Source organism: Zootoca vivipara, chromosome 1 (assembly GCF_965207765.1).
Source record: "Zootoca vivipara chromosome 1, rZooViv2.hap1.1, whole genome shotgun sequence".
Taxonomy (NCBI): Eukaryota; Metazoa; Chordata; class Lepidosauria; order Squamata; family Lacertidae; genus Zootoca; species Zootoca vivipara.
Window position 1 is genome coordinate 66,523,019 of NC_142582.1, and position 20,817 is coordinate 66,543,835.

The window sequence follows — 20,817 nt, forward strand, 5'->3', positions numbered from 1 at the left end:
AGGCATTTTCCTAGTAAAAGCATTTTCATAGCTGTTTTGAAAAAGTGAAGCAACAACATTATGAAATGAGATTTAGCGCTGAGTGTGGTTATGTTTGTAAAACAGATGCATTTATGCGGCCATATTTGCATTTGGTTTGCGCATCCCATTTTGGCCTTTGTGCTAACAGTCACAAAATTTAGAGGCGATTGTCGCTGCCCAATGATATACAGCAGCCCCTTCCCAAACTGAACAGCATTCAATCTTTATGAGGCTCAACCTACACCCAGGTTTTAATCTTTTCCTGTCTACAGTAATCTGCCAGTTTGCCAACCAGATGACAGATAGCTTTTTCAACGCTTTTGCACTTTCCAATTCTTATGTCATTCATCTTTGCAATAACCTAGTCAAGTAAATTAGACTGAGAAACAATACTCCAGCCAAAGTAAACACTCTTATTTGTATGCTACATCAAACTAGCTCTCAATAATCAAGACACTCCAATGTATTTTTAAAAAGTTTGCTTGTAATTCCAAGCCGGGTGGCGGAGTGCTGGAAGCAAGTGGTTGCTTTACAGTATTACTAAATTTTTGAAATGAGCCGATATCAGGGCTGGGGGGTGTCCGAAATGTTGAAATCTGGAGCTGCCTATATTTGTTACTATGTACTGTGATACTCCTGAACAGGTAAATGTGTAAATAAACAAGAATGCTGCAAAGATAGTACTGTACAAGTCTCTGTAGTATTCTCTCTTCCAAAGCAAAGGGATCCCATCAGGGCAACCCTGGCCTGAACTTCCCACTGTGTAGAAAAAGTAGAGGGGACGTTCAGGTAAAAAACTAAGCTAGGTCACTCTGTCACACACTAGTTACTTTTCTGTTAACTTTTCAAAGACTGCAATTGGTTTCTAGGCCGTGCTGCTTTATCTTTTCTTCAAAGTCTTCAGCGAACCAGTATTATTTCTTTAACGAAAACAAATATAAAGCAATTGCAGAAGAGATTTTCCTTCTCTGTTGGTGATTCCTGTGTGGCACTTGTGATAAAAAAAGTTTTTTACAGGCTCGTCAGGCTTCAAGGCAAATGTAGTAGCCCCATAAAACCACAGCATTTGATTTGTTGCAGTCCCAAAGCCCATTCCTTTTCCTTTCCATGCTGGCTACAAATAATATACTTGAATTGATTCAAAGCAAACAGTAAAACTCTTTGTAAGGTGAACATTCTAGGCAGGGGAGCAACCTCAGCTGCAGCAGCCACATGAACGCTTATCTAATGCTTTTCATGCTAAAATAGAATACCCTCCAACATTCTGCTTATCAAAATTGGGATGCTCGGTTTTTTGCTCCCAAGCCTTCGGGGAGCCAGATGACTCGCATAAGACTTAAAAAACAAGCATCCTTTGGTCCAGTGCTCTGACGTGAGCCCACTGACTCGCGCCAGAGCACCGGACCCCCAAATGGGACATTCCGTGATCCAATCAGAAGTCAAGATGGCTTCTGTAATTCCGGGGTGTCCTGCTCAAATCAGGAAGGTTGAAGAGTATGAAATAGTCTGCATCAATAATCTAAAATCACACCCATACCATACTGTACATTTAAAGCACATGGCTTCCCCCAAAGAATCCTGAAAACTGCAGTGCTCACTTCTGTAGTAAAAGGAACTCCCTTGCCTGGAGTTCACTGCTCCCTCCAGCCCTCCGCTTTCCCTCATTAACTCCCTGCCTCCCAAACTTTCTCACCGTATTTGCACTCCAGCCTTGTGCAACATAATGGGAAGTGCCGAAACATATGGGGAACTATTGCGTCATCAAACAGGGAACAGTTAGTTACCATAAAACGAATCCCTTAGGTTTGAAACTTGATCTGCCTACATTAATAGCCACCTGAGGGTGCTTCCAGGTGTCTACTTCCTCTGCAGCATCTAAACTGGAAGCAGAATGGGGGAGTCTGCCTTATTTTCTCCACCAGCCCTGCTGCTGCTGCCACCTTCTTCCCCTCTTTGATTTTAAGCCTGCAGACTGGGCCTCGTCTACATTTAAGCTTATGTGTACAGCAGCTGGCGTTTTTAGGTGCTTAGTTAACATGGCATAGTGGGGTTAGCAGACTACGACTTGGGAGACTGGGGTTCCAAAGGCTACTCAGCCACAAAACATAACATTCAAAACTCCATTCAGCTGGGGTTGTTGCAAGGATAAAACAGGAAGGAGAACCAAGTAGGTAGGCCACCTTAAGTTCCTTGGGAGGAAGATGAGATATAAATGTAATACTCAATGAATAAAACAGAGAAGGAAGTACTTCGTAGAAGCTGATGATCCTCTCATTGACTTCTGCACTATCATTGCTATGCTGCCTGTACTTAACCTGCATGACCATTATTTGTTACAACTAATAGTGTTAAGCCAAGGGAGTGGCTCATATTCACAGGAGACCCATTGACTGCCATTATTTTACTCCATTTATTTCAATGGGTGTACTCTTAAGTACGCCTTGGTTGTCTATTGCCCCTCATGTAATTTCTGTGGCGACCAGGTGTGCTTCGGAATATTGTCCACTTACCCTCGCCATGGCTTGGTTTATTGTAGCAAAAGTCCCCAATAAATAAATGTTCAGCTACATTCCTTGGTAAATCGAAGTGTCTGAAAACGGGACATGAGAAGATACCTAAGCAAAGAGGTAGAAAAGAAGAACAGTTCAGGAAATAAAATACACTGCTATTTCACAAACAAGTTTTAAAATATGTACACCAAAGCATGACAGTGGTACACCCACTCGGCTGGGACTGGCTATGGAACTGTGTATCTATTTGCGTGTTCAGACCCAGAGACCTCCCCCCTAAATAAAGACACATTTGACTCAAATTTTAGTTTTGGTTTTTGGCAGAATTTTGTCCACAACTTTATTGATTACAGAAAAGTGAGTGGTTGCATAGGGTCTGGTTCAACTAGCCCCCTATACCCTTGCAGGTAGCGCTAACCCACAGCTCTATCATAGGTCAGCCAAGGGTGAACACCTGAGGTAGGTGAAAAGCCCGGGAACACACTCTGTTCCCTCCCCAGATGCTCCCCTGGACTCAGGCACAGGCACAACCCCCTCTCAGGGGTTGACCAAACCAAGTTGAGTCCCTGGATTCCTTTAATGGAATACCCTTCACATAGGGATGGTGAGACCATTCTCCCATCCCTATCACATGAACCAGTGCCTATCCGTAACCTTACAAGTTGTGATTTGCTATGCGGCAGGCGAAACCCAAATGGCAACAGCCAATCAGCCAAGTGGGGAAAATTCCTGCTGTGCCCCTGTCCCAACGACAGACGACACAGGACGACATAGCAAGGTCAATCGCAAAATTACCCTAAATATAGGGAGAGGTAGGCGGGTAGGCACAAGCTGAAAGAGAATCTCTGGGACACATGCAAGGGATTATATAGTTCCCTCAATCCGTTTAGACTGCACCCATTGGCCAGATAACACTCAGCAACGAGGGACCTACCAATCGGGCATTCTGGCTCTCCAGTAGACCCACCCACAACCAGGAGGTCAGTCTCCAGGTCTCAACGCAGCACGTGCCCTCTTTTAGGGAGGATACGATTTCTATATACAGTATGCACTGTGTGTGTTGCAGAAGATTGGAGAAGGAACAGAGCTCAGTGGTACAGCATGTGCGTTGCATGCCAAAGGTCTCAGGTTCAAACCCTGCTGGCATCTCCAGGTAGAGCTGATAAAGATTCCCATCTGAGACCCTGGGAGAGGTTCATATTTACACTGCCAGTCAATGTAGACAATGCAGTGGAGACAATGCAGAAGCCGATAGACCAGTGGTCTCACTTTAAATAAGGTAGGTTTCTGCTGTTGTATATTTCACCAAAACTTTGGTTTCAGGAAATGTTACCTTTTATCCTACAATTATAGTTTTAAAATTATGGACTTTAAAAAAAATAAGAGAATGAAAATATCATCTGTTATACACAGTCATGGATAAAATATGGCTACCCCATGATATTCATTTATCAAAGTTACATCAACCAATGCTTCACATGTTATTATGCTCCCCCAATTTGGTCAGCTGTATTCACTGCAAATCTTGGAGTGTTTTCCTGCAAAGCTGTTTTCAGCTGGGGCAACAACATATGCTGGTAATGGCTCCCAAGGGTTTGTTATTCAGCTTGAAATAGCTAGAGCTGATCGTCATCTTGCTTCCTTTTGGTGCTGGCACACCTACTATCTGAGGATGCTACATATAAGCAGAGACTTGTAAGAGTATTCTCAGGGGATAGAGCTAGTATTTGCTTTATATTGATCACAGGAGCAATGACACAGACCAGAGAGTCCCTTACTTGTTTGTGCTTTTCACAGAAGAGATGAATTCATAAACTACAGTAGTTTGAAACCTACCATGAACTCTTCAGTATGGCGAGTCTGTAATTCTAAATAAATTCAATACATAGATTTAAAAAATAATCATAATACTGCAGTGTATTGTAGAAAAAAGATAAATTGATGAACTGCGAATGAATAGTTGCCTTTGTCAATCCAAGTTCTCTAGGGGTTAGAGAATTACATTCTTGCTTTCTGCTGAAACTTCTGAAAAAATTGAAATTGAACCTCCATGTTTAGAACAGTATACCTTCAATTATCATATGCTGAGGGCAAACAGGGGGTGGTTTACTTAGGCTATCTATGTACATACTCCCATTTATTTTGCATCTTGTATACTCAAAACACTGGTGTGGAAAGCAGTATACACACAATGTTAACCATAATCCTGTACCTATCTTGTTGTTTCTTATGATATACTCTGTTTTTTATGTCTTTCCCCAAAACAGCTTCAATCTGAGTTGAGAAAAAGAATAGTGTCGCAGCATTTTAAGCAGGCAATGTTTTCACAGCCTCACATCTGTTGGGGGCAAGAATTCTGGATTATAAAGACTGCTACCGGTAGTTCAACCACACAAGGCATTTCTTATGCTCTTAAAATCATACTTGTAGTTACTCTGACAACCACTTGGGCCTAGTTACTCAGAGATCAAAGTGACTGTATCACTCAATACATCAATTTCTCCCCTTTGTATTTCAAGTGAAAATAGAACTGCAGACCTATATAAATAAATTTGCCTGTGATTGGTTCTTCTTTGCCTTGGGCGACGTATTTTTCAGGTTCAAATTATGTAAGCCTATTTAAAATTATGTATCTAGAAAAATGCACATATATAATTCCGTATGAAGTTGTCATCACTGTACAAGCATCCTCTGTCTCTCTCATGTGAACGCTCTGCAGAATACTCAGCTATTAACTTGTCCATTACTCTTATGATTAATTAGATTTCTGCCAGTAATTCTCTAAGGTTTGGATGTTTTCCAGTTACTCAGCATTCATTGTCCTTGAATGCACACTCTTATAAGATCCTGCCGGTATAAAAAAAAGTGATACTGACAATCTTTTGTTGATGCTGTCAGCAAAGCAGTTTTTCTGTTCAGTCCCCAGTATATTAGCACAATGAAATCTGCTTCAGTTCACTCTTTTATTAGACTTCTTTCCAAATACAAAAAGTCTTTCATTAAATTTGTATCCTGCTCTTCTAAAACAAGCTCTGGGCAACATACACATGGAGGAATTCAATGCTGTGCTAAGGCAACTCTTCCATTACGGCAGGCATTCCACTTTGCCAGATGGAACAATCCCACCTCTTCTCACCCTGCACACTGTTCTAGCGGGTCTCCCCCAAACCCTTTTTTTGGGTGGGTGGGGAGGCACAGGAGAAGGAGGAGAAACCCTGTGATACAAGTAGAAGCTCTTGTGCACTAGCTGAATCCTACCCATGGTGATTGTCCCTTTTATCATAATAACCACAAATGGCTGGTTTTAACTGACAAAGTGCTGCATGGCTAAGGACCTATTTTTTGCCCTTATGTGCCTACTTCGTCCCTGAGACCAACCTCTGAGCCCCTTCCCTGTGTGCCCATGCAAGAGATGTTTGGAGGGTGGCAACAACAGAACAGTTTTTTTCAGTGCCCCCGCACCCAATTGTGGAAGGCTTGACTGGTATATTTTGTCATCCTTTTGGTGCCAGGTGAAGATGTTTTTGTTCCCCAGAGCATGTGGACAGCACCAATGCTCTGGCTTTTGGTCCTTTTTTGTGTGTTCATCCTTATATGGTAGGGGTAGTTTTTTATGTTGTTGGACAATGCACATTTTAAAGTATCTTTATTCATTTTAATGGCTTTTTATTGTATGTTGTCCCTGTAAATTGCTTTGGGGCTCCTTTCGTGTGAAGTGATGCAATAAACTAGGCCAAGAGAGAATAATTAGGACTAGTTCACCATGAGGAACATAGGAAGCTGCCTTAGATTGCATCAGGACATTGGCCCATGTTGTCTACACTGTTGTCAGTCTTGTCCACACTGACTGGCAACATTGCACCAGGGAGACTTTCCGAGTCCTACCTGGAGCTGTGGGAGGTTGAACCTGGGACTCTACACATGTTCTACTATTGAATGGCTGAGTAGGGATTTGAAACTGTGCTTCCTTTGAGTAATAGGGATATTTAAGCTGTCCTGTACAGAACAACTTGTTCCCATCCAAGAAAGCAAGGAATTACTGTATTTTTCTGTGTATAAGACTCCCCCATGTATTAGACAACCCCTATTTTTAAAAAATCCAAAATTAAGAAATTAAGTTGTTTAGCTTTGGGGGTGGGGGTGGTCACTTCCGCCAACCGCTCACCCACCTGCCTGCCGCTGCTGATCGCTTGCCACAGCCACTGCTGATCGCACACCTCACCACAACTGCCAATTGTCTGCCCGCTTGCCGTCACCAACAGGCCACCCACCCACTTGCCACAGCCACCAATCGCCTGCCTGCCTTGCCAGAGCCGCCAATCACCTGCCCAATTGCCACAGCCACAGCCAATTGCCAGCAGGCCTTGTCGCAGCCACCAATCACCCGCCCAATCACTGCTGCCAGTCTCCTGCTTGCTGCTGCCATTAATCGCACATCCCCCCTCTGCATTCACTATCTGTATATCAGATGACACCCAATTTTTGCCTTTTTTTTTTAACAAAAAGCATTGTCTTATACACGGAAAAATACAGTAAGCATGTAAGATGATCTGATAGGGCTAACAAATGTTCTGATATTCAGCCCAAAAATAAGAATGCAACTACAACAAAAACACACAAGGTAATAAAGGAAGTAAGGTAAAGATAAAGGGGTTGCGGCGCTCATCTCGCGTTATTGGCCGAGGGAGCCGGCGTACAGCTTCCAGGTCATGTGGACAGCATGACAAAGCCACTTCTGGCGAACCAGAGCAGTGCATGGAAACGCCGTTTACCTTCTCGCTTGGAGCAGTACCTATTTATCTACTTGCACTTTGACGTGCTTTCTAACTGCTAGGTTGGCAGGAGCTGGGACCGAACAACGGGAGCTCACCCCGTTGCAGGGATTCGAACCGCCGACCTTCTGATCAGCAAGCCCCAGGCTCTGTGGCTTAACCCCACAGCGCCACCTGCGTCCCTAATAAAGGAAGTAAAAGTAGGTAATAAAACTGCTGAAACTAGACAAAGCCTTGGGCTGTGTACACATTCATATTTACTGTGCATCCAGTGCGCTCCCAGCACTGGTTTGGGAAGTGGTGTACATCTGACATCCTGTATCTATACACTCAGGAAATACTGCGTTTTTATGCATTTTTCTCCAAACCAGCTTCAATGTGAACTGAGAAAACAACCTACGGTAGGTGTGTTTTAAGATGGCAAGGTGTACACAGCCTGGGTTGTGTGGGTGTGAGAAAGAGCACATGCACAATGCTTTCTAATCACCACTGAGGCTCGTCCACACTTCACCTGCCCTGTGCCTAGAAAGCACGGGTCCAAGAGATTTTCTGCTTGTCCAGTGCATCTGCGCCACCACTTTCCCCAGGAAAACCTGCATGTTACCGCTGAATTAAAGCAGGTGTCAATCCACTGAAAACCTGATGACGTTTACTCCAATTCAGCAGTAAAGGGCAGGTTTCCCCAGGAGGAAGTGGCGGGACAAGCATAAGTGTGAACAAACCCAGAGTTTGAGTGTAAATGTGTTTCCCTACCATTTCTCTTGGCAGGCAGTTTCAAAGTGTGAAGCATCTCACCAGAGGCCTAGCTTTGCACCCTTCAAATAACTAATATGCAGCAGTAGAGGCCAGTCCACAACCCACAAAGTACTTGACTTTGGGCCTGATTAACTCCACTTCAGCATAACACATTTAGCTATCAAATGCAGTACATATCCCACCTCAAAGGATTAAATATTGCTAGTTTTGATTTGACTCTTTATACACATCTATTTAGAGTCCAGATGGTTGCCTGGGGCAACACATGGGCCTGGTTAAGTCACTTGCCAGGGCTGCTTCACACCATTTTCCAATGCAGGATTAGGTAGAAAAGTTGTACAGCTGCCCTCTCTTATGTTCAGACTGGATGGGGTTAATCCTCTGAAGCACATCTCTGATCAACAACACACTGGCAATAGGGAGGCTCCTATAAACAATTCAATGAACTTGTTTGAAATGGCTTTTTGCTTCCTTTTTCTTAAGTGTCATATGGGTATGAGAGGACTGACAACTTCTGTTTTTCAAAAATTCTGCTGGCTGGGTGAGCCAGGGAGCACAACACAACAGACTCCAACAGGTCAAGTAGTGGAGGAAGTAGCAACAGGTTTCTGTTTGAGCCCTGTATCCAGTACAGTATTCCAGGCACGGCGGGTGGGTAAGTCTGTCCTCTGCACTTCTCCTATGGGGTGGAGAAGTAACATAGGGAATTTGGCCTGATAGCAATGTCTACATCCCATGGACAGAGGGAGTGGACTGGGGGGGGGATTGAGTTGTAATGGAAAGAGGGAAGGGGAATTATTAACCATCCCTTTCCGCACTGCTATTCCACTTAAAATACCCCTTTCTTATTCAGCTTATCACTAAAATAATCAGCTATTTGGGTTTATTACACATGTCTCTGTGTTGCTTGGCATTTATTTTGCATTCATGGACAGAAGAATTGAAGCTCACATACTAAATAAAGATGATACCTGCTTTTACTAAAATGATGATGATGGCCTTACTGGAAAAAAAATATATAACAATATAGCAAATGTTTGGCTTTTACATAAACAATAACTGTCCCAAAGCCTTTGATTTTTTTAAATCACAGAATTTTTTGTTTTTCTTGCAGATAACTGATTTGCTTTGATAATATTATGAGGAACAGAAAAGTAAATCCGGCAAATTATCTTAAAACATGTCTTTCTTCTTTGGAATTTTAATCCTGCCTGTAGGACTGTAGAACCTCGCACCCTCCCTCATCAGGATGCCGTCATGGGCCAAATTTGGGGAAGTGTGAATTTCCCCCCCACATGGTCACACAAGCCCATGCATGCTTGGACAGGCAAGACAGACCTTTCTCCCATTTCTCCTCAAAAGACTGTATGTGCAGAAGCCACTTACTCAAACACAAATGTATTCAAAACATGTAAACACCGGAATGAGTCTGTATGTCTGAATCAGCCAGTGTATTTGGAGAGCTCTAGTGACCATGACCTTCAGGCCTCCTAGATAACCAAGGAGACTCCCAAACAGAAAAATGTAAAAAGCAAAAGGGCAACTGTTAAATAATGCTAAGTCTTCGGTAGATGCAGTTACTGCATTCGGCAAATCCCCTGTTTGATCATCTGCCTAAAGATCGGTAACAGCTTGATTTTGGTCCACAACAAATGTGTTTGCATCTTGCTGCCTGAATCTTTAACCCCACAGGATACAATTGACCTTCAGTTACCCTGGGCTGGCTAATCAAGCTCCACTTGCAATACTTGGTAATTTTAAACCTGTACATTGTAGAGATGCAGAACTCCCCCTCCTACCCACCCCCTGCTGCTGTCTGCTCTTATTACCTTCTAAACCTTAATGATGCTGCTCCCATTATCAATGCATTTTCCTTTGGAACGGCTATCCAAACTTAATCAGCATAACATGAAGCACGCCAGCAAAATAACCTCTCTGCCTGTTTACTGACAGTGAATCACAACTGACAGACAGCTGCTCTGACTAGAAATGGGAAGTGCTTATGCCACCCTCCTTGCAAACTGCTGCTAGGCTATGTTATTTATTCAGGAAAAAAAATACTTTTCATGTTGGCTTACCTGTTCTCTCTGGAAAGCAGCCACTTAAGAGAGGAGCACAAATAAGTGTCTCTTGGCTGAGGAAATGGGTTGTTACTAAGCAGAAGAGCGTGCACCGCGTAATCCCTGGAAACAGCTTTTACTGTACAGCGTCAGGAGTGCTGATGAGAGAAAATGACTAGACCTTCCCGGTGTTCATCTGGGGCTCCTTTCCTGTTTGGTAAAGCCCTCTTCAAAAACTAGGCTCAGAACAGAGACCATTAACATGCTTTATATTCCCCTCTTTCTTTTCAGTCTATGGTACGTTTTCTCAGCTGTTTTTCCAGATCAATAGAAAAGGGGGGGGGGACAATTCTATGGTGAGACAGAAATGAGAGCAATCATTCTGTTTTTAGCCAGATCTTCTTTAAAAGGAAACTCTCAATATGTCTTATAAGAGATGCTTGCAACCGGAGACTATAGAGGTGTCCTACTATCAACCCATCAAGAAGAAATCACAAACAATAATTCACCCCAAGGTACATATTCAGCTACCTACGCAACTGCTGAACTTCAGAACTCAGTGTCATCTAAAGCCAAGGAAGGTATATTTCTGGAGCCTGTGCTTTACAGAAACCTCTTTTAAATACAGTATATCATTATTACACCTCTGCTGGTGGAGGAAAGAGTATTCAGTATTGCCCCAGAGAGCCACTGTTTGTACGTATGAAGAATGATGCAATCAGTACATCTAAAAAGCAATCCAACATGGGATTATACAACTCAAACAACAATGTCTGAATATCAATAAACCAAATTCAGTTCTGGTGTTATCACCATGTCCAAATTATGATATCTTAATTTCTGTAAAACACAGCTCATCAGTCTTGAAAATACTGTTACCTCTTCACATGGATTGATGCTATTTATACTTTTGATTGAAAGAGGCAGGGAAGAATATATGCACGATCCACTTCTTTTGAAGCTTTCCTGATACCTGTTTTGAACTGAATCCAAACTTCTTTTAAAAAGACGAAAATGAGATGCTGTGGAAAAATTGCATTATTACAGAGAACTCTGACTGAAGTAATGAAACTCCTCAGGTCATCTTCAGATGTGGTTAAATTTTGGCTTCATATTTTCCCCATCTATAAACCGGATTTTAAAACTCTATGGTCAAGGACACTGGTTTTTAAATGGTGACCCATGGTTTACTTTTTTATGTCCTGGAACCCCAAGGGCTATAGCTCAGTGGTACAGCATCTGCTTTGCATGCTGAAGTGGCAGGGCTGGGAACATCCTCTTTCTGAAACCCTGGGGAGACCCTCCCGTCAATGTAGACAGGACAAAGGGTCTGACTTAGTATAAGGCAGTTTTAAAAAATGCCTAAAACAATGGCAAAAATAACAGGAAAATGTTTGTACTCTATTCCTGAGCAAACAGTCCCCAAATAGCAAATTATAACTAAATTTCTTCTGACATCTCCTTCCGCAAAAAAAAAAAAACTGTACTGAAAGTGTAAGGTAAAAATTAAGTGTTGAGGTACTCGTGCATCCCACTTGGTATGAAAAGTTGGGCCACCTTGTGCAAAATGGCTTCTGCAAGATAAGGGCAGGAAGCTAGTCTGCTTCTTGTGGTTGGTTGCAAAACAGATTATACTTTCTGTTGAATAACCTGCTGTACAACAAGCTTCTGCTAGCACAACTGTTGCACTGGATTTTATATTGCACAACCATTATTATCACCCTTATTATAGCACAACAGTGTGGTCAGATAACATTGAATCCAGGCCTTTGAGTTGAACATGAGGATTGGTTTACATGTTGTTTTGGCCACAGGTGCCATATGAGTGATACCACACCAAGGAAACAGTTATGTGTTTTTAAAGTGTTCTTTAAAAGCCTCCACTGAGACATAGAGCTCATGTTAGTGACCTGAACCACCAGCCTTAAACCTGTTTATTGAACATTCATTACAATTTGCTTGCACAAAGCTTTTGCAGAAGTTAGACTATGTTCAGTCATTATTAAGCATTCCTTCTGATTTGTTTGTGGGGTGATTATACAACAATGAACATTCATTCTGATTAGTTTGTAAGAGTTTTACATCTTCCTGTTAATCATTCATTCATCTCACATTTTTCAGTGCATTTACCCATCACCAGTGCTATTTTTCTAGAAAAAGGGGTGACAGGGTTCCCCATGAATGGCCTCTTATAATGGCAATGGCGCCCAAATGAGAGGTGCTGGAACTAAGCTCCAGTGAGTTCCAGCTGAAAAAAAGCCCTGCCCATCACTTTCCTAACTGCAAAAAGTGTGTGTGTGTGTGTGTGTGTGTGTGTGATTGTAAGTGAATGTATTGCGAAGGATGATGGATCACTTAAATCAACTTTAATTGCTCAAATCTAAATTTCTGATACGTGCTTGAATCCCTCCCACAAAATAAGAGACAGTCTGAAGGTGCCCTTATGATGATGATGTCAACAACTTCAAGTAATAATATTACATCACTGGATACCAAAGAACTTTAAGAAAAAGTTATTCTTTGACTAAATATGTTGCTATGTTGGATTTTTACTTAGAAAATCTATCATGACAATTCATATCTGAGTACTGCACATGAACCTATATTTGTTTCAACCTGATAAAATTTCTATCCATCACCCAGATAATTTCACCTGCCTTATCGTCGTTCCTGCCTCTCTAAGCAAATGTTTGGATAATAACTCTCAAAGAGCATTAACCAATTGCTCAGAACTCTTGATATTACTCACATTTTCTCTAAGGCCCAATTAGGTATCAGGGAGTATTTTAAAATACAAAGTGCTGTATGTCTTCATATTTCCTAACCAAGCCCAGCTGCTCTGCTCGCCTTTTGAATGGGCAGCAGCAGCAGACACTGACCAAAACGGGTCTGAAGCAACTCCAACTCAACCACCTTGAACACTTATGCAAACTGCTTGCAATATTTTATTTACTCTCCAATCTGAGCTCTTATTGGTGTGATTAATAAAGTTATGCTATCATCCATACCTCAGGGTGAATGTCTAATTAAAACTAAGGGGTATTCATTTTCAGACAGCATCGCATGTAACACATTGCATCACTTGCCTTTGGAGAGGTTTCAACAAAGCAATTTTACGAGCAATCCCTATAATCTAGTGCCTGTAATGTGAAGCTAGCAAAAATAGCACGTGCAATTATAATTTTGGTTTTAAAAAAAATAATGGTGTAATTCTCCATCACTTTTAACGTTTCTATTCACTGGACATCTAGCGGTCATGATGGCTATGGTTTGGCGAGCTTCACTTTCTGGAACCCATTAAAAAAACACTGACAGAAAATGCCTGCCTTCAAATTCACTGTCTCATTCACATGTGGTGGACTGAGAGGTGGCCACCTATTTTTCAGGAGTGGGGAATAAACTGCACAAGGGCTATGGAACAAATGTGCCTTACCATTGGTAGACTTAATGTCACCCCAGGGCAATGTGGGTTTCAAAAAATGATGGATGCTCTTTCTCACCTATAATGCCTCGAAAACAAAAGGGAACAAAGGGAACTTTTAAAATAGTTGAGAGAACAACTATGCACTCACTGCCAATAGTAAGCCCTCTCACTCCCACTAAACCTTTTCAGTTTTCACTCTCTAAAATCCCTCCTTTAGTCTTGGGGAGACAACACGCTCCCAATTCTGAGCCAAAACCTCTTTCCTGAAAACTTTCAGTTCAGTGCTCAGATTCCCACAAGTGTTGCACTTAATAAGCAAACAAACAAACCAACAAAAAACAAGTCCGCAGTTCTGGTTAGCTATTTGAGTTTAACAGCAATTCCCTTAGAAAAGGAGGGCATGGAATGACATCATCTGGAAGGTTCAAGACAGCTGAGCAGTTCTCCAGGGTAAAATGCAACATCTCAAAAGCGGGTACAGCAGCAGGGAATGGCAAGTGCAGCTCATGCCAGATAAGTAAGCACTTCTGTTTTTCTAGCACCCAGAAAGGAGCTGGGTTCCCCATTCACCATCCATAAACTGCTGTCTGCATAAGCATGGTCTGGAACAAGGATCAAACACTGTATATCTAGTGCCTTTCACCTGCTTCAAAAAGGGCAAAGCATCTCCCTCAGAGATTGCTCTAATACGCACAATGGGCTGGGCTCCTATTGCTCTGTCCCAGCTTCTGCTAACCTAGCAGTTCAAAAGCACACCAGTGCAAGTAGATAAATAGGTACTGCTATGGCGGGAAGGTAAAGGGGCATTTCCGCGCACTCTGGATTCTGTCACGGTGTCCCGTTGTGCCAGAAGCTGTTTCGTCATGCTGGCCATATGACCCGGAAATCTGTCTGTGGACAAATGCTGGCTCCCTCGGTCTGAAAAGAGAGATGAGCATCGTACCCCACAGTCACCTTTGACTGGACTTGACCGTCCAAGGGTCCTTTACCTTTAATAACCAATAATAATATATTAGTTTCTCAAAAAAATGGTTTGTTCAGGGATGCTGCTAACCAGGTTGTACATAATAAGGAAAAGTACTGATGGATGCACACACATACAAACACACAAGCTGGATACAAAAGGGCTCCCTCCACTCCCCAGGCTCAGACATGCACATTCGGCACAACTGATCTCTTTAAAGCCACATGCTGAGTTCAAATGTCAGCAGTTCCCTGCCCCTGCACTCAGCAAGCATGGACAATAGCAGAGCCAGGATACTTTTAGGCCATATGCATCACATGTGCTTTCTAAAGGCACCTGTCCTTCACAGCTAGCTCCCTCCCATGCCAGTGTCATTAACAGCCCAATCCTATACCGTATACTCCTACTGTGTCGCATGAGGCTTATCTCCAGGAAACTGGGCTTAGTAGTTTATATGCAGCTTTGAATTCCCACATAAATTTTAGGATGATGCCCGTATAGTTGCCCACAGAGTTCAACCTACCTTGGCTTTCTAATTTTTATCCACAGCCTTCTTACTGGCATGGCCATGCAAGTGCCATCCAAGTAGCTTCAAACAATATACAGTGATACTCCAAACAAGTTTGAAATGAATAAATACATTTGCCAGATTACTATTCTGTTATGAATAAGAATAAATAATAAATTGTTCCCACATCTACAGCTATGTGATTAGTTCACTCAAGGCTATTCAGAGACACATGAGTGTCCTGGACAGAAGTTATGGGTGTGACTGTTTCAGCCAAGACAATAAATAACACCTTTTAGGCTTTCTCAAAATATTTTTGCCATGTGTGATTGATACAAGAGAGGGCACAGAAGAAAACCGGATGTTCATGGTAATCAGTGTAGGACTTACATTCACAAAATAAAGGAAGTTACGTCTCCTATCAGAAAACGTCAAATGACTCTACCACCTGGGATCTGTATTCTTGTTTAGCTGTCTAATCCAAAGATGCCCATCTCTTTTCATATAACATGCTGCTAACCCTGCTCCAATGGGGCCATGAGCTCTTTCCTTCCCCTCCCTCCTTCCCTCTGCTCCCCACCCCATTTCAGCAGCTGATTATTCAGTAATCTGAATGCCTAATGGTCAAGAAAAATGTCCCTTCCACTGTATAGATGGGTCAGCCCCAAATTCATCATTGATTATTTTATCATGGAATAGATAGCCACATAATTCAGTCTGTGATCATGCCAAATTTATCAAGCACAATATCCAACACGTAAAAGACTAATTTTTGTTGGGCTCAGATCAGGATATCTCCTGTCTTTCACAGCCTCTCAATGGTGTTCAGTACACACAGTAACATCATTTTACTGAGATTCAGATTTGTTTTCCTTCCTCTTCAGATTCCTGACATATTAATTAGAGATTTGCACCTGGTGCCTTGTGTGGGCCTGTGAGAATATCGCTGTTGATTGATTCTTTGCCCTGTCATTTCTCTTCTGTTTTTTTAAGCACATAATAATTCCTGATTTATTACAAAAGATGTGAGACACATAATTAATTACCGTTCCTGCCCCCTGTTCTACAGACTGCAGAATCTGTTGGCAGACACAGTCAGGCATTTTCTGAATTGACTGCGAGGCACGCTAAAAAATATCGCTGCCATTTCCTACCCCATCACTGCCACACCCCAGAAAAGCTAAGTAAAATGTGTGCAACATATCCATACTCACATTTGCAGATTTCCCCTTAGTTTGAGCCACAGCAACTCACAGCACTGAACCACCCAAACTGCTCTCTAATTGAAAAAGCACCCTTGGGATTTAGTGCACCATCAAGTTGCTATGGGCAAAAGCAATCCCAGGCACACATACAATAATACAACATGAGGACAACACAAGGCAGAGTTCCTGCTTGCTTCCAGGCAACCTGTTTACTGAGCTTTCATCCTGATTTCTTTGCAAAGTTTTCAAGGAGGTGAGCTGACATTGGCTAATTATTAGGCATTCATCCCAATTTGTTTCTGGGGAGGTTAGACAATGCTCCGGCAAGCAAATGTTATCTCAAACTTTCCAGTGCATTTTCTCATCACTTTCCTTATTGCAAAATGTCCAATTTTTAAAGGAAATGGGCTTGTTGTGAAATAGCTCTAAATCAACTTCAATTGCACAAACTGAATTTGCCAGCATATGATTGAAATCCACCTGAAAATTGTGACTGTCTGGAAGCACCCACAGTGTGATTCTGCCTTTGAATTACAACTACTTGATGGGGATAGGATCACTACTAGTTACTTATACTGGCAGAACAAAACTTTGAATCAGAGTAGTGGGTTAGTTTGCTTGCAACACTTGTACCCTGCCTGTCCTCATAAAAAGGCTCAAGGTGACTAGCTGCAAAATCAAACCATTACCTAACAATTTAAAACATAAGTTACAAAACCATTAAAATACTATGTATAAGCAGCAACGGAGAAACAACAATAATGGAACAGTTTTCAAAAATTACAAACAGTTTTCAGATTCCAAACAGGTAGAGAGAGTAGTAAAACCAATACAATTAAGCCATCATCTGTAAACAAAAATCCTTCTTACATAGAAAAGTTTATTCTCGCTTCTGGAAGGCTGAAGGCTGATCGCCGAAGAATTGATGCTTTTGAATTATGGTGCTGGAGGAGACTCTTGAGAGTCCCATGGACTGCAAGAAGATCAAACCTATCCATTCTTAAGGAAATCAGCCATGAGTGCTCACTGGAAGGACAGATCGTGAAGCTGAGGCTCCAATACTTTGGCCACCTCATGAGAAGAGAAGAATCCTTGGAAAAGACCCTGATGTTGGGAAAGATTGAGGGCACTAGGAGAAGGGGACGGCAGAGGACGAGATGGTTGGACAGTGTTCTCAAAGCTACGAACATGAATTTGACCAAACTGCGGGAGGCAGTGGAAGACAGGAGTGCCTGGTGTGCTCTGGTCCATGGGGTCACAAAGAGTCGGACACGACTAAACGGCTAAACAACAGATGAAGACACAGAAGAGGCCTCTATTGCACCAGCAGCATGCAACACTGACATTGTTACCACAGTACTCACTAACACAAGTGGCTAAAGGGCAGAGTTGACATCTAATGCACAGATGTCAGTTGCAACAACACTGTAACATATCAAATTAAAAGACAGAGCAAGTTAAATAAAACTAAGGGATCAGTGGAGAGCCTAATGTGATTGCCCTGTGCTATGACCACAATCACCACTCTACCATGCTGTCACACCATATCATAGGACAGGAGTCTAATATAACACAAAAACGAATCACAGCAACCAATCACAGGGGTATATCATCTCCAGAAATATAACACAGCATATATATATATATATATATATATATATATATATATATATATATTCTCGAGATGCATGACATGGGGCTCTATCTTATGGTGGACAACTACGGCCTTCAAATGTTGATGAAAAGGAATACTTGGTGTGAGGGAGAGGAATGTTGTTTTTTCCACAATAACTCACAGGAACATGGGACTCCAGATGCAAACACCCATTAAGAACCTCAGCTCCACTGCTGAGGTGCAAGGATAAGGTAAGTAAGCAAGGAAAGGCAACTCACCAGGGAAGGGCAGACCAGGCCTCCAAGTCATCACAGCATTAACTCTTGCATCTTTTCCATCCGTTTCCCCTAAGCAAAAAGATGGGTATGTGAGTCCTCAAACACACATGACCACAGTGTGTGTGTGTGTGTGTGTGTGTGTGTGTCCCACAGCCCCCACCTTAAGGAAAGAATGTAAACAGCACTCTCATCTCTTACTCAACAGGCTGGAGCTGTCTGAATGATGGTGTCCTCCATATATTCAACCAAAGCACACCTTTCCTCTCCAGGCTCAAGCCCAGAAATAGCTGTTTCTGCACATTTGCAGCTGAAGCTGGCTTTTCAAAATTAAAAAAGGTAGACTGCTTGTGCGAAGCATGAAGGAAAAGATGGACAACACTGATACGGTAGATGAGCCAGAGAGTGATTCATTGGCGTGACTATTACTCATTTCAATTCAGGGAGGCTCTCCCAGGAGTAAACTCTGAGCTTTTTATATTAAGGCTGCAATCCACAGCATACTTACTAAAGAGTAAGCACCAGCGAACAGAGTAGGGGCTTACAGCTTTGTAAGCATGATGTTGCCCTAAGGTTATATGTTTGCTTTGCTTCCTTCTTGCATCTCTAGCAGAACATTATATATTGAACCAAATAAAGTGTCAAATAGCAGAACAGTTGTAAAAAGAACACAGACAATAATGGTGGATTTGGAAATTATTGAATAATTTGAGAAACAATGTCATTAAACTGTGACCCAAGCTTGAGATTGTATGAGAAAGATTTCTCATTCTTTGTCATTAGGATGCTGGACAAGTCTCTAGTGTCTGAACCATCACTACAGAGGTCAGTAGCACACTAAAGTTGCTTGCAAACTGTTTGTTGAGCATCTACCTGATTTGTTTGCACAAAATTTGAGGAGAGGCTATATGACGTTATATCAAGCAGATGTTATACCACACTTTGCAGTGTGTGCAAGAATGCCTTAATGTCAATTGTGCACACAGAATTTGCCAGTATGCCACTGAATCATACCCACAAAATTGTGACTGTCTAAGCACCCAGCATTAAGTGCTAAACATTTCACTAATTAAAGGGTTTACCTGCAGAATGCTGGTGCAGCAGTGAAAAGTTCATATAAAGGCCTGGGGTCCTAAAATGATCATATACAGTATTTCCAGAAAGCTCTGCTATTCAAATACTACCAAGAGAAAAGCAAGAAAAACTCTACACAATATAAGAAACATCTGCCCAAGACCTGGTTATGCAGCATATTTTCATATAATAAAATTTGCTGTGTATCACTAAAATTATGTAATTGGTCAGTATTCAGACATAAAAAAAAACAAACCTTATATTCCATTGGTGGGTCAGCAAAACATCAGATTCTCCTTTTCCCAATGTAATTATCTAAGATGCATGTGACTTCTTTGCATGATCTTAGTTGAGCAATCTTATCCCTGGGAGATGCATATAACTGCAATTATTAGACACACTATGAATTATTTACAATAAAACAGAAGAGTTTCTAGGAACAAATGAAAATGTTCAGTCTTTCTATTATTGTGTGTAGACAGTGTCATCATATAGTTTAATCCCCAGGTGGTACTTTACTTAGTTGTACTTGGAGGAATCAGGAGTTTGCTGTTGCTTTCTGTATTGGAGAGAGACAATGAAGTTCATGTTTAGTTTTCTGACTGGTGTATCCTCTAACCCTTCCATGACATATGGAACACAATAAAATACTTGCCCTGTTTACTGGATTTTGCTACTATGGTGGCCAAAGGCACTTGTGAATTCTATAACATTCATTTGTAACCTCATGCCCCTGATTTTAGTTCATCGCCTGCTTGGAAGTGGATGTCCCTCATTGGCTTCTTTGGGAGAAAGCAAAGGGCTATAACAAAACTGAAGTAGAGGCAAAATCTTCTTCTGTATCCAAGCACCAGTGGTACATGCCAGTGAAACAGAGGGGACAGTGGGCCCATATATAGCAGGGTCTTCTGGGGACAATAAATGCTCACACAAAAACATTGATTTTGCTCTGGGGCCCATTCAGCACACGTCAGGCCACCTAGTGTCAGATTTGTCCCATGCCATTGTATCATTCTGAGGTTAAAGACGTGTGTATGGGTTTGTCACTGTTTGAACTTACTGGGCTTTTGAGTCAGGGAGACAAATATGTCCCCTTGCTCTGGAATAGTTGTTTGTTTCTTGAGGGGAGGGGAGCACAGCTTGCTCACCCCTCCCCCAACAGTATTTCTCATTTATTTTAATCTGACCTATACCAGGGGTTGCAAACATTTTTGGCCCAGTGGACACATTATGACTTTTAAGAGGGTGCTGGGGACAAAATGGCTGCTATGGGGCTGGCATGGCACATAGCTGTCAACTTTCGGATTTGAAAATAAGGAATCAGCAGCCTCACCTGTCCCAGGGACAGTCTACGGTATATCTAACAATCCAGGATTGCAGTGGGAAACAGCGCTGGAATAAGGGAATTTCCAGCAAAAAAAGGGAAGGTTGACAGCTGTGGCTTGGAATAAGGGCGTTTCCCGCAAAAAAGGGAAGGCTGACAGCTACGGCATGGCATAACACAAAACTGCTGCAGTGAGGAATGTGGAATAACACACAATTAGAGAGACAACCATCCCTGACAACATAAGGCCCTATACAGCTTAGTACCAGCTTCCTTAAGACTGCCTTATCCCTTACACATCCAGAGTAC

At 42.1% G+C, this 20,817-nt stretch overlaps 1 protein-coding gene and 1 long non-coding RNA gene across 2 annotated transcripts in view; one reads left to right on the forward strand and one right to left on the reverse strand.

The window, feature by feature from the left end:
* The window catches only part of TRIM66 (tripartite motif containing 66), a 39,795-nt gene extending 37,222 nt beyond the window's left edge, over window positions 1-2,573 (reverse strand). The window contains exon 1 of the mRNA XM_035119704.3: window positions 2,532-2,573. Coding sequence (XP_034975595.2) covers window positions 2,532-2,540 — 9 coding nt within the window. The 5' untranslated portion in view covers window positions 2,541-2,573. The remainder of the gene's footprint in view (window positions 1-2,531) is intronic.
* Window positions 2,574-3,135: 562 nt separating this feature from the next.
* Window positions 3,136-9,313, forward strand: LOC148687613 (uncharacterized). The gene is made up of 3 exons (XR_015949264.1): window positions 3,136-3,810; window positions 8,543-8,692; window positions 9,174-9,313. It is a non-coding gene; the product is annotated as an uncharacterized LOC148687613 (long non-coding RNA).
* The last annotated feature ends 11,504 nt before the right edge of the window (window positions 9,314-20,817 follow it).